Raw genomic sequence first — 14,305 nt, 5'->3', positions numbered from 1 at the left:
TGCAGAGAATGAATTTCGCTACATGTATGTGTTTGTGACAATAAAGTACCTTTACCTTTAATATAATATTTAACTGAGGGATTAGCTTAATGTATCTCAGGACGGTTAGTGGCACCCCTGAGAGCTAACCGTGTCTGATCACGGAGATGATAAACTAGCTACTGAAATATCTCCTTCCCTCTGCTCACATTTCCCCCAATTATCTCCTCAGACTCCGTGAAACAAAAGCAAAATCTTTACAGAAATGTTCATTTTTACATCAAATGTTTACTTTTGGATATATGTTTTTTACTTGAGGGTTTTGAAATAAAAACAATAAAGCAGAGCTCACAACAGCTCCCCACTGCATTTTTATATTGCAATGTGAACAGTTAAAGTAGCACTTTGCATCGTTAATGGTCATATACCATAATACTGTGGCACAAATCAAAGATAGAGACACTTATCCACCACATTAAAAAGAGGCAGGACAGGGTGAAAATTAGATGAAAAAAACTAACTTCTAAGATAAAAAAAGAGTAAAGCATCTGTGTGGAAAAAAAAACGGTTATAGAAAAACTAAAGAGGAAAAGAGAGAAAATCAAATGCCAACAATTTGGAGCCATTTATTCATACAGTCAAAAATGTAATGTATATTTCCGAGGCAAAATAAATGTTAAAAAAGATCCAGCTTTTTGTTTATACTTGAGATTAGAGGGTGTTTGGTCATGCTTGTGTGTTTATATGTCAAGCATGGCTGTCAAGCATAGAGCGATACAGAATCAAAGATGATTAACATGATGAAAAATCTCTTTAACACGTCTCACACTCACATCTCAATGCTCTAATGAGATGCAGATCATGGCGAGCAACATTCACAACTGCAGACTGTGCTGTAATCCTAGAACAGAGAGATCCATCAGCAGCTACGCTGACAGACGAACACGGCAGGCGGGTACAGACAGCAGGAAAAGACAGCAAGGGTGTGACAGTAAAACCAAATCCTGATGCCTGAGACAGAGTCGACACTCTGCACAATAAACCAAAGCATTCTTTGAGATTAAACTCGGTGAGACAGGAGGGCAAAATATAAAGACTGTACCTCGAGAGGAAAAGAGGACATTGATAGGCGGTGAGAGAAACAAAAATAACACTAAAAAAAGAAAAAATATATAATAAAAATGTAGTGCTGAGTGGAGTAAAAGAACGGAAAAGGAATAAAACACATCCAACAAGATCTAAGACAGAGTGAGAATGAAGAGATGAAGAGGATGAAGATAGGAGAGTTTGGCCCGTGGAGAAGTGATTGACAGTAAATTACTGAACGCAGACAGATGAAGTGAATCCTCTCCTAAAGCCAGAGGACTTGTTAGTGTGTGTGTGTGTGTGTGTGTGTCAGTCTGTGCTGCATGCTTTACCTTACAATTTTGCCCTGATCAGTAAACTTTGCTTGACAGGTTGATAACCAAAAAAACAAAGGTCAAGTGATTACCCTCCATTTGTGACCATGGTGACAATCAGTTTAAGCCTGTAATTATTTGCTTTTTAGTTTTTTTTCACATCACCTTCTCAAAGCAGATGAGATGTATTATAACAGGATTGAGGAAAGATGTAATACAATAAGTTTCACCTTTGGAATGAATTACAGACAGCTTTTTCACTTCTCAAACTGGATTGTCCCATTTACATTAAGTGTTCATTGTTGATTTCAAATTGCTGTCATTCTACTATTTTAAAAGTTATTATAGAAGCAGTACAAAATTGACTAATTTATTTCATTTTCATTCCTTAGAAAAGAGTGTATGCATAGAAACGAAAGTATGCATGGTTAAACATATTTATTTGCTAAGGCTTATCATTCAACAGATAGAGCCGACAGGAAGAGGTCATTTCACCTAAGTGTTGGCCTTTCTGCACAAAACAACAAAACAATGAAGAACTGGTTCCCTTGTAGTCTGTGGTGATAATTAGTTTTCTAACACTAACATGGTGAAGTCACACACAAAATATTTTGTGTATATTCAAGAGATATTTGCAAAGGCCATCTAATGCTTGTAATGTGTATTGTGTGCAGAGTGAATAAAAGCTGCAGTCAATGTTCTAAAGGGATATGTTGTAACTAGATAAAGCAGTGGCATGTTGTGGTTGCTCATGTGCAAGGAGGAGTGAGGATAGGATGAAAGGATTCTATTGTAACAATCATGCTGGTCCTATTTAGTAGGTACTTTCTTCTCAGAAAAGATCTTACTGAAAACATATTTTGCATTGTAACTCCATGAAAATGACAAATCACGTCTACGATATAATGTATTTTTTAAAGTAGCAGGGTAATTGCTGTCAGATAAAAATGCAAATTCACCCATATTACAAAACAAAACCTATGTTTTTCCATTTTCCCGCAGTTGTATCTAGCCACAAAGAGAGCTATGGTTTTTAATATCTCATACAGTATATCTACATGGGTTTGCAAAAAAACTGAGAAAATAATTGGCAGACCAATCAATAGGGAAAATCACCATTATTTTCAGAATATTTTGTAGTTATTTTGTTTACATGATTATTAAATTTGCCTCATTATTATTTGTGTTTTTTTTTTCTGCTGCACCACTGTCATCCGAACATCCCATGGCCAAAGAGAAGCCTGGGAAACAAGCCATGTTGCCACCCATAACAGTTAACTATAGTGATCCCCCGGTCTTAACCTATGATAGAAGGTGCTTCCTGCCAGTCTTTCCCTGTAGATGAGCTTGTAATAGGGCCCCGTAATTACCAGTAGCTGCCTCGGGGCTCTGCCCAGCTCAAACGCCCAGGGCTCTCATTACCCACAATGCTGCCTGGGCTCTTAAATATCAAAAACCTCTTTGTGCTGGAGGCCTTACCACCCCATAGCCTACGGCAACCCCTCTGTGCTCTGCTGTGCATGCATGTGTGGGATCATTTGCGTGTATGTGGACCAGTGCACATATGGATTAGTGTTTTCACACGTTTTTTATATGTAGGTGTGCTTGCTTAAATGAATGTTATGTTACATACAATGCTCACCTTCTGTCAAATAGAGGTGTGTAGACATTTTTGGGGGGGTGACACTGTATTTGCTGCTGTGATTCACTGTAGTGCTACCTTTTAACAGTATGTTAACAGTGCGTGTTTGTTTTCCTTTTAAAATCCCACATCCAGAATCAGTTTGCGGTAACACCAACTCTCCTTAGAGGGAAGGATACATTTACTGCATTTACATGAGGATTGCACATGGGTGAAAAAAAATGGGTGGTATATGTCTAATTTAGTCATTTTCACACAACGTATCAGTAATAATGTTGCAATGGAGTAAGAATGCATTAACGACTCACTTAGTTAAAAAAATTGGAAAGAAAAAGAGAGCAGAAGCCAATTACAAATAAGCCCCATTCCCTGTGATGTGCTTTAAAAAGTGGGAACATGGATTTGTGACACTAAAACCTAAACCACAATATGAAGGTTTTATAAAAGCATTCATTTAGGATGTTTTATTCTTTTAATATAAAATCTAGACTTTGTATAATGTCATTCCGTTTGCTTGTTTTGTTTAATAATTTATACTTACTTGCATTGCTTTGCAATCGTGTCAATAAATACAGTATATCATCATTATTTCTATTGGTTATTGGGGCCCCTCAAAGACAAAACACATAAAGAAACAATAAGAAAAAGTGCTTCTAACAAGACTGAGACAACCAACATGTGTTTGTTTTTGTATTTGCAACATGTCACACTTACTGATGCTTCTTCTACTTTTGTATGATTTTGCGGCATTTATTCATTTGGATTGCATTTTCCTTAATGTTTGTTTTTTTTCTCTTGTAAATGATTTGTTCTTAGGAGAATACAGGTATACATACCACAATAATTGCTGATTTCAGAAAAATGCAGCCACCTCTCCTTCCCTCTCAGACATTTCCTACTCAAGACTCCTAGCCGCTGATTGCTTAATTAGCTGCTGCCTTAGTAAATGGATTCTAACTCCATATAGAACAGAATGTAAAGAGGCAGTTTCATGGGCATAATTTAGGGAGTGAGTGGCGGTCACAATGCATCTCAAATAAATGACAGCACAGAGGACTTTACAAATAGAAATTCCCTCAGACTGTATGTGGTCTTTGCTCTTTGTATGAGAACTGTTCTAAACCTCTTGAGTCATTCAGTTCAACTACTGACATTTAGCACAGTTTTTTTAAGATGGTTTCTTTTCTGACAAAAAGACTTGAGAAATCTGCCTTGCGTCAAGATAGAATATACAGTAATACTACTTGACATATCCTGCAGTCATATTCACAAATTACACAGACAGTCCCATTTAATCTTGAAACTGTGAAAAGTGATAGCCTCGGCACCTCAAAAATGACTTTTCTTTCTTTGACAAACCTGTGAGCCTCATCCCACCAGTAAGTTAATAAGATGTAGCATCACTGGTAGCATACCGTTACAGACAAAGGGCCTCTGTCAGCCTGCGCAGATTTGTCAGAGATTGATATTCTGACCCACAATTGCACTGCTGCTCTGAATGGCAGATCACTTTATAGGCAAATCTTAAATCAAATGAAGTCAGTGCACATATCAGTCGCCCTCATGCATCTGAAGCTGACAGAAAAAAAGGCTTCCATTTAGCCCAGTGATTGTAAATGAAAACAAGAGAATAATTAAAAATATTCTTTACTGAGCTGTTTCTTCCAGAAACAATATACAAAATGAATCTCGCTATGAGCTACAATATGATAAAAGTGTGATTCTCTAAACCGTGACAACTGCTGTAGAGTTACAGATTGACCAAGAGATGGGTCCAAAGGTAAGGGATACCATACCATACCCACAACGTGTTTTGATCTTCACCTGAGGCAATTTATATCTATCAACATTTAATTGAAATGTCATTTGGCAACCCATTCAGGACCTTACTCAACAGTCTCAGAAAAATTGAAATGCTAAAATAAAAATACAAAATACAAAAAATTTAAAAACATACCATAATCCTTCACGGAGAAATGGAAGAGATCACTTGTAGCATTTTCTTCATTCCGTAACACATAGCAGATGTTCAGGTCATCAATATCAGCTGTAACAGAAGAGTAACTTTAGTTTTTTGGATGTTGATGAATGTTATCCAGCTGTGGTAAATTCCTGTCAACAACAAAACCAACAAACAAAAACCCAAAATGATAAACAAACAACAACAAATGTTTTGATGTAATTACCGACATGTTAAAGTAAGACCAGTATCCTCTGGATTTCAAAATAAAGTTGTGTCAACGTGAGATGAATGCATTATGAAAAGTGTAACCTTGCCCCAACTTAAATCAAGTGGATGGCTAAATTATAAATTGTTTACCAAAGAGATTTGTCCTTGTCATGATTAAATATATATATTTATGAAACAATTTGCATTTTAAGACAATAAAAACCTTCATGTAAAGTTTCACGCTGGCTACACAGAAATAGCCTCAAACACACTTTGAAGTTGTACTAATGCTTTATGGCTCGTTCAAACACTCTCTCTGTCGAAAAATTGTTCAAAGATGGAAGCTGTCCGGCTTCAGCACCTTATCAGCTACAGTAACAGCAGGTATCTAGTATCACACTGATTTTATTCCTTATCAGCACTCAGCATGAACAATTTTCTACCAGAGAAAGCATTCTGAAAGTCATGCATCCGTAATCCAGGACGATAAGGCCGCAACCTCAAATCCGAGACAGCTCAAGCTAAACCAACAGAAAACGCTTAAATCCTGAACTTGCCAGCTTTCTGTGTCAACAGCCCCGAAAACCAGGTGACAGTGGATCTTTTAATGACAGACGAGGGTAAGAATGTTAAAAGCTGGATTTCAGCGGGCTCATACACTTCCACAGCTGTTTTCCTACCTATTCTGAATTACAGGGTGTCTGCCTGCCTTTTTCCCCCACCATTCTACAGAAACATCTATTGCAGTGTAGAAAAACCATCAAAACTGTGAAAGGGCTTGGCCTCTGTGAACCACCTCCTTCAATAATAGATTTCAGAGGAAGGAGCTTCATAAAAGTATGAACCCCTGACTCGTAGCTGGGACGAATCTTAAACCTCTCAGGTGGCTTCCTGCCATTGCTGCCTCTCTTTCCCTTCTAACATGGAGGCACGGATTAAAAAGAACAAAACCATCTTCCATTTGTACATTAGAAGAGCATTTCCTAAAGAGCATTGTTTCAAATTAATGTTCATCTTTCATATTAGGGAGTATCAATCTGACCGCACAGGAGAAGCTGCAGGAAAAGGTTCTTTTCTGTGTTGAGGAGTGTTGTGACGCAGCCCTTGAACTTGAGGTCGTTGTAAAGTCAACAATGTGAACCAGGGGCACATTGTTCATCAAATATTTAAAGAGAAAGCCTCATGGGAAGTGCCCTGGAAATAGGACGAGTAAATAAAGAGCGAGGGATTGTCTCTTTCACCTGACTGATTCCTCTGACGAGCCTGTTTGCTCTCTCTCACTCACGCTCTCACGCCCCTTGCCTCATTCTTTATTTCTCCCATGCCACCTACACCTCCCCCTCGCCCCCTTTCCTCCTGGCACTTTTGCACTCTCTTCCACTTTATTTGCTCTCTCTGGCTCTTTTCTGCCCCTTTTCCTCTCTTTCTCGCCACACTCTCGTCTCATCTGTGCCCTTTATTCCTCAAAGACTGCAGCCACTCAGTGGTTGCCATAGCCCCCTGTGCTTATGCCAAGCTGTGGAATTTTCTTACTTGTTCGTATAATTGCCTTAGCATGACATGAAATACTGCATTGTTTGCATTGCTTTAAACCTCAATCAGGGGCATTGTTGTCTTGATTCGGTCTGCATTATCAATAAACAGAAATGTTTAATAATTCATAGTGCAGGTGGCATATCTCGCTCTGAATGTTGGTCCTTTAGAGAAATGTATTTTGTTGAGAAGTATTAGGTTACTAAATATATTTATATTTTACTAATTGCTAATAAATTTATTACAAATTTGAACTGACCGAGTCAAACCATGAGGATGTGCCGCAAACTCAAATGCCAGCCTGTCACTAAAAGATCTGCTCTGACCTTTTCACATGATCCTCTACTTCTGTTCTGCTTCATTTAACAAACCACTGCTGAGAACATCAGATGTGAACATTTCCCCGGAGATGCAGAAATAATAAATTATTAATCTTGAACCGTCTACAAGACATTTGCGGGAAACATCAGCCTCTAACTTTGGTCTGCTAATTATGATTTGATGAGGAAGGCACATCTTAATCAGGCCCACAAATTAACTATTGAAATTCCCAAGCCTGCACTTGTCACACATATGAATAATTATTACTGCATAAATTAAAATCTTTAGTAGGCAGTGTGAAACAATCAAAACTTACAGATTTGCAGGGATTTTTTACTTTAACATGTTTTTCTCTGAAGTGTAGTATCACATGATGAGTACCATATCAAACTTTAGGGTTTATAATTATTTGATTACAAATAATTATGACTATAACTGGTTCCATTTGCCAAATAAGCATGATAATGATACATAACCATTGGTAACACTTTATAATAACTACACACTAAGTATTGGTAACTACACACTAAGTATCAGTAAATACTGAATTTATCATTTATAAAGTATTGTTCCTACATTATTACACATTAGTGTATGGTATTCATTAACACAGTTAAACAGGTTTTATTCTTGATTACTAAGATCATCTAGAATGTGTTTAATGATTGTATTTAAATACTCTGAATACAGTGAATGAGAGATTTGCCATTTCTAAATTAAGTATAACATCAATTACAAGTTATTTAGGAGTCGTCCATAGTTCACAAGATCATTACAAAAGTGTAAGTAAATAATTACCAAACTATTTATTGTACATTTATGCATGTACTTAAACAATTTAATGATTTAGGCACTAATGGTTGGTTAGTTTGTTAATATATGTTTTATTAACACGTCTTAATACTGCACATTTAATATTATGTTCTGTATATATGTATATTATTTTATTTTGTCAAAAAAAAAAATTGTATAGGAAGGTGGTGATGCCGTGCATAAGTGTGTGTGTGTGGGGGGGGCTTAGACGGGGAGGGGAGTAATGTTGTTAGTTGTGTGTTGTTGTTTTTTATTAATTAAAAATAAAAATGTTAATCATAACACAATAATGTAGGAACAATGCTTTATAAATGAGGAATTAAGTATTTAGTGATACTTAACTAATGCTTCATAGTGTGTAGTCATTATAAAATGTTGGTAAAGATGTTTGAATAGGGAACAACATTTTTCCATGTCAGACTGACATTACTGTTATTTTCCTAGGTAATACAAATTTGTAATATGTCTTGTTATTTTAATAAGTGGAATGAGCTTTAAGGTTGTTTTGTTTACAGGAATTGGCGTTTACATTTTAAATGTGTATCACTCAACAACTGCACCGTAGCTAACAAAATTGTTGTCATTTGATTGTGCCACCCACACGCAATATTAATGCAAAGGTCAAACATTATAATAGTGAAGGGTGTTTGTTTACCTTGACTAAATGTGTTGATGGACTTGTTTCCTTCTCTCAGATTAACGATGTAGCCGTGTTCGGGCTGCGTTGTGACGTGGAACACGATGGAGGCTGGGGTGCTGTCTCTGTCCTTTGCTCTCAGCACTTTGGAGCTGATTGGGAACCCCAGGTGACCTGTGGCCAAGATCCTCAAAGCAGAGGCACCTTTATTCACCACAATCTGGGGGACGCCGTTGTCGATTGCCACAATGGTGATCTTCACGATTTGAGCGCGCCGAGTCTCAAACACAGTGTCGGGGAAGACGTAAAAGTCAGTGTGCGTGCCATCAGTGACTGTAAAGGAGAAGGAGTCCTCTTTTGATTCAGTCCCGTCGTGTTTGTAGCTGATGAGGTTATCGTTGAGGTCTTGTTTGGTGAAGCTGGTGATGGGCGCGGACTGGTTGTAGAGGAGTTTACCATGAACAGGCAGCTGGGTGACAGTGAATTTGAGCAGCTTTTCAGTCGTGTCTTGGTCCTCAGCGGTGAGCTCAAATGGTGTAATCAGCTTAATCTGCCCTTCTGTGACAACTAAACTATTAATAGTAACAACAGGTTTCTTATTATCAACATCCACAATAGAGACTCTGAATGTTCTGAATATAGGATTATATCCGTCAGTGACTTCAAACTCAAAACTGTCCATTTTCACCTCATCGTCGGAGGTGTGGATGTAGTAAATCTTACTGCCCGCCAGCTGGAGCTGAGTAAAAGACACAATGGGCATCCCGGGAGTATCTGTACACTCCAGGTGGCCTCTGACGGGGGCCCTTGTGATGGTGAAGACTAAATTCTCATCAGGGCTGTTGAGGTCAGTGGTGCTGAGAAGATCTGTGGTCAAAGTCACTCTCCCACCTTCTCTCAGAGACACACCTTTACTGACCACATCAGGGAACACCATGTCAATACTGCCCACAGTGATATAGAAGTAACGATCAATTAGTGGGTTCATTCCATCTGTGACATCAAATTTAATCAAGTCTCGGATGCCCTCCTGTCCGCTGTGTGTGTAAAGTATAAGCCCTGCGTCGGATTCAGCTTGTGTGAAATTCATGCCGAGCGTGATGTTCTCCAGAGAACCAGATGGGATTTTCCTCTGCAGGAGACCCTGAACAGGCCCGAACCGAATGATATATGTGAGCGTACTGTCATCTGAATCTAAATCTGTTGCTTTGAGCACTTTGTTGTTAATCTTTTTGGTCTCCCCAATTTCCACCTCCAGGCCGTCGTTGATGAGCATTCGGGGGGTCTCGTCATCCACAGCAATGATCACAACCATGGCTGTTTTCTGCACAGAGTACTTTCCATCAGTCAGAGTGACATCAAAGCTGTCCTCTGTTGTCTCTGAGTCATCATGCTCATAAATAATACTTGATGCCTCCCGAATCTGCTCTAAAGTGAAATTAGTCACCAACATTGAGCCTGTTGAAAGCTGGTTTAAAATGGCACCATGTTTGGGAGGTTTGGAAATGATGAACATCAGCTCCTCAGGTGGAATATCGACATCAGCCCCATTCAGAATCGGAGTGTCGATGACGATGTTCATCCCCTCCATCACAACTATCTCTCTCAAATAAATCTCCGGCATTTCATCATTTGCTGGGATGATGACAATTGGGAAGAAATGGTTCTCTGAGAAATTGATCCCATCAGAGCACCTAAATGTGAACCTGTCTTCCACTGGCTCTACCCCTTTGTGAATGCTCTGCACATAGTAGACATTCTCCTCCCTGATGTCTCTGATGGTAAAAGCACTGATAGCTGTTCCTGACCTGGACTTTTCTGAGCCTGGGGCGGGTGATATATTTTCCACATAGCCGGCAGTGGGCTGAACAATGATGGTGCAAAGGATATCATCCGTTGGAGTGTCATTATCATCAGCGTTCAAGTGCTGCTGGCTTATGGCGTATTTCTCCCCTTCAATGACACTGAATTGAATCCCCACTCCGACTTCAGGGGCCTGGCTGTCAACAGGAAGGATAGTGACTTGAACGTGGACTCCGTTGACCTTATTGCCACCCACTGTCCAATCATCAGACATGTCTGTGAGAGTCAAATTGAAGCCATCCTGCTGAGAGGAGAGACCTATCTCACCACCGGTGTGTGCATAAACAACTACGCCATTAATGATATCAGCCTGTGTAAACCGATTGGCAGGCACTCCTTTAACCAATAATTCACCCATAACTGGAGGATCTTCCACAATAAAAGTCAGCTGGAGGTCATCGGTGTCGTCATCATGGCCTTGAATGACATTAGCTGTGATTTCTGTGGCTCCGTTTTCCAGCACATTAATATGGGAGCCGATTGTTCCCAGAGGCAGGTTGACTGTTGGAGTTTCATCATCGACAGGCTTTACATTAACTTTGACCGTCACAGTTACAACATGAAACCCATCACTGACATCCAGCTGAAATTCATCGCTCATTGTCTCCTCCCCACCATGTATATATGATATCTTCCCGTCTGAGATATCCTCAAGTCTGAAAACCCCTTTTTTCTCTAGATCAGTGAATGCAACCTGGACCCGGCCATGTTTAGGAGGCTGGCATAAAGTAAATGTAATCTGTTTGCTATCTGTGTCGAGGTCTGTGGTGTCCAGCTCCGCAATACTGATGATGTGCATACCACGTTCAAACACAGTGAAGCCTGTGTTTGTAATCTCAGGGGGTTTGTTGTTGACCGGCTGGAGGTAGATAATGAAAGCTCCTTCTACATTGTTCCCTGCTGTGTCTTCAACAGTGTAACGAAACTGCACAATGTGGGCTGTTATTCCAAGTTCAACATCTGGGGGGCTGTATGAGATCTTATGGTGGTTAATTTGAGCTTGTGTAAACTCAGTGACTTCAGTGTCGGGGCTGTCTGTCAGAACCAAAGACCCAAACACAACTGGGTTATTTCCATCTGTATCTATTGGGGGCTGGATAACTGTGTATTTGAGGTCTCGATCCTCAGAGTCCAAATCAGTGTAGTGCAGAACTTCTTTGCTAAAATGAGTGAGCTTGTACTCCTGAACAGTCATCTGCAGTGTGGTGCCAGGGAATAGCTCAGGGGGTACGTCATCTATGGGTAAAACACGAATTATAAATACACTCTCTCCTGACTCATTAGGGGGGTCATTGTCATCCTGGACTGTAAACACAAACTGATCCATGATGGTATCTGTGTTGTGAGGGCCTGTATGCTTGTAACACAACTTCCCGTCAGTGATATCTTTCTGAAGCCACTCTGTCACTTCCTTCTCATACACTTCATCCTCAGCGTTGAACTTCCAAGAGGAAGGGTCCTCTGGAGCATCTGACTGCCTTAAGAGTACTGTGCCAATAGTGGAAAAAGGAGGGGCAATGGTGAATTTAATAGTCGAGTCCTCAGAGTCAATATCAGCAGCGCTGAGCATGAGAGGAGAAATAGGCATCATCTGGTTTTTGAACAGCACCAGGCCAGTGTTGGCATTTATAATCGGTGGCTCGTCATCAGTGGGAACAATTGTGATGGGAAAAAGGAATTCTACTTCGTTTTGTCCATCCGACATCTTGAAGACAATATTATCACTGTATGTGTCGCTCCCATCATGCTGGTACACAACAAACCCTGTTGTAAGATCAGCAGGTGTGAAGAGTTTCTCGTGAGAGCCCAGCACCATGAGGTCCCCGTGGCGCAGCCCATCCACCACTGTGATGGTGACAGCGTCCAGGTTGTCTTCATCGCTGATCTCCAAGTTGTGGGCACTAAAGAGAGGCCTAGACTGCCCCTCGTACAGCAGCTGACCCGTGTTACGCGTCACGACTGGGGCCAAAGAGTTCATCGGCTTCACAACTATCATAAAAGCGAAGGGGTCTGAGACGGCCCCGTCTGTGTCTACCACTTCAAACTCAAGCTGGAAAATCCTCTCAGTGTCTGAATCAAGGGAGGGGGGCTTGTAAGCTATTTTCAGATCACGCAAGTCTCTCTGGTAGAAAGATGTGATGGGGAGGTTTCTGTCATCGGTACTGACAATGTAGCCCTCCTCATAAGATAAAGGAGAGGTGATGTTGAAAATAAGCTCATCTGGTTCTGACTCTGCATCTTCAGCAGCAAGCATATCAGGGGTGAGGGCGGTCATGACAAACTGGCTGATCTCCATCATCATCATGGACACAAAGCTGGGTTTGGGGGGAGTGTTTTCTTCTCCCTCTTTGATGCGAATCATAAGATGGAAATACTCCTGTTTCACTAGGTTGTCTTCCTTATCATGCAGCTCCACAACCATGGGAACATAGTCCCTGTTGGGAGACTTGCGATCAAATGTGTGCTCATAGCGGATGTCAGCTTGTGAGAATTCATCACAGTCCATCATTTTGGAAAGTTTTCCCCTATCATTGAGTCTTCCATATCTCGGCAGTGCGCTGCTGCTAGACAGGGATGTAACCTCACATTTATGAGAGTCTCTATCATAAGTGAACTCTAAAATCTTCTTATCAATGGGGTTACTGATCGCTTTGAGTTTATTAACAGTGAGAGGCATGTTTTTGGTGAGTAACTCTAGCTGCGTAAAAACTACTTCAACCTCCATCATAAACGGGATAATAACGGTTTCGGTTTGCGCATCATACCTGAGCTGCAGCCTCACTCTGTCTTTAGCTGGACTTCTCGACCCGTAGTGGAAGTATGTCACATCATTGGGGCCGAAATCACACGGGAACTTTTTGGGAGAGAGATGCCCCGGTCTCTGAGAGAGCGGATCATTGTCCAGGACTGTGATGCTGCACCGGTCGCCCGGCTGCGTCTGAATCACCAAATCATTGATGGGATCAATGAAGACAGATCTCCCGAAAGGCACATGTATTCCGTTGTTGGCCACCAAGATTGCATCTTCTGACAGTTCAGATCTCAGCGCGTAAAATAATCCAGAGCTGTCGGGCAGCGCGAAAACAATACCTGTGACTGAAAAACACAGGAGAAGTCTATTGAACAACATCGTTGCGACGGATGTGATCCAAACCAACCGAAAACAGCCGCTTTGCCAATATGATGTTGAAAAGCAATCCGGTCTTTTTTACTCGAAACGGTCAAAATCCACAAAGTGCTGGGAGTCCGCTGGATACCTACACGGTGACTCCCGTGCATCTACCCGTCCGGACCCTCGACATACTCAGAGAGAATAGCGCGCAGGAGTTTTAACTTCAGACACTTGAGAGCCTGCATGAAAGTGCTGCCGCCCATCTCTGCAAATATTGGAGGATTTTGAGGGCTTGTTACCTCAGCCCTGTCGCCAATAGGCATAACAGCTGACATTCAAAGGGAGGGGCGGGGACTTGAAGACGAGCTGAATTACACAGATTCCAGATTCTCACATACAAAGCAATTACGGAGTTTCTCCTGCCAAGATCATTGCAAGATATGACAGTGATGTTTAAAGATAATACTGCCTTGAAGGAAAACAGCATGTTTTAGTATTGCTCATGTACACCCCACCATGTCTTCTGTGAACATTCAGATACACACATGTAAATTGCAAAATTATAACCCACGGGGCTGCAAATCATTTCAATGTTTGCCATGCTATGTCAGAAAGAGAAAGTTCAATAGCTTTGATATGTTGCTGCTTTGATGATAGAGTCACATTTAACTTAAATGTTTAACTTAAAGGGTTACTTAACTTAAAGGGTTGAAACAGTAATGAATATGTTGTATAGGGCAAAACTGATCAATGTTGACAAAACAATCAATTTGTATATTGTAATTCATCTGTCTCCCTCCCTCCCTCCCTCCCTCTCTCTCTCTCTCTCTCTCTC

At 40.6% G+C, this 14,305-nt stretch overlaps 1 protein-coding gene across 1 annotated transcript in view; it reads right to left on the bottom strand.

Annotated features, from left to right (window-relative positions):
• frem2a (FRAS1 related extracellular matrix 2a) overlaps window positions 1-13,488 on the bottom strand; it is a 54,400-nt gene extending 40,912 nt beyond the window's left edge. The window contains exons 1-2 of the mRNA XM_032533457.1: window positions 8,514-13,488; window positions 4,979-5,068 (exon numbers count right to left, since the gene is read on the bottom strand). Coding sequence (XP_032389348.1) covers window positions 4,979-5,068; window positions 8,514-13,488 — 5,065 coding nt within the window. The remainder of the gene's footprint in view (window positions 1-4,978; window positions 5,069-8,513) is intronic.
• Window positions 13,489-14,305: the final 817 nt, after the last annotated feature.

The sequence above is a fragment of the Etheostoma spectabile genome, chromosome 13 (assembly GCF_008692095.1).
Source record: "Etheostoma spectabile isolate EspeVRDwgs_2016 chromosome 13, UIUC_Espe_1.0, whole genome shotgun sequence".
Classification (NCBI taxonomy): Eukaryota; Metazoa; Chordata; class Actinopteri; order Perciformes; family Percidae; genus Etheostoma; species Etheostoma spectabile.
The sequence above is the reverse complement of the archived record's forward strand: the minus strand, read 5'-3'. Positions and strand labels throughout refer to the sequence as shown.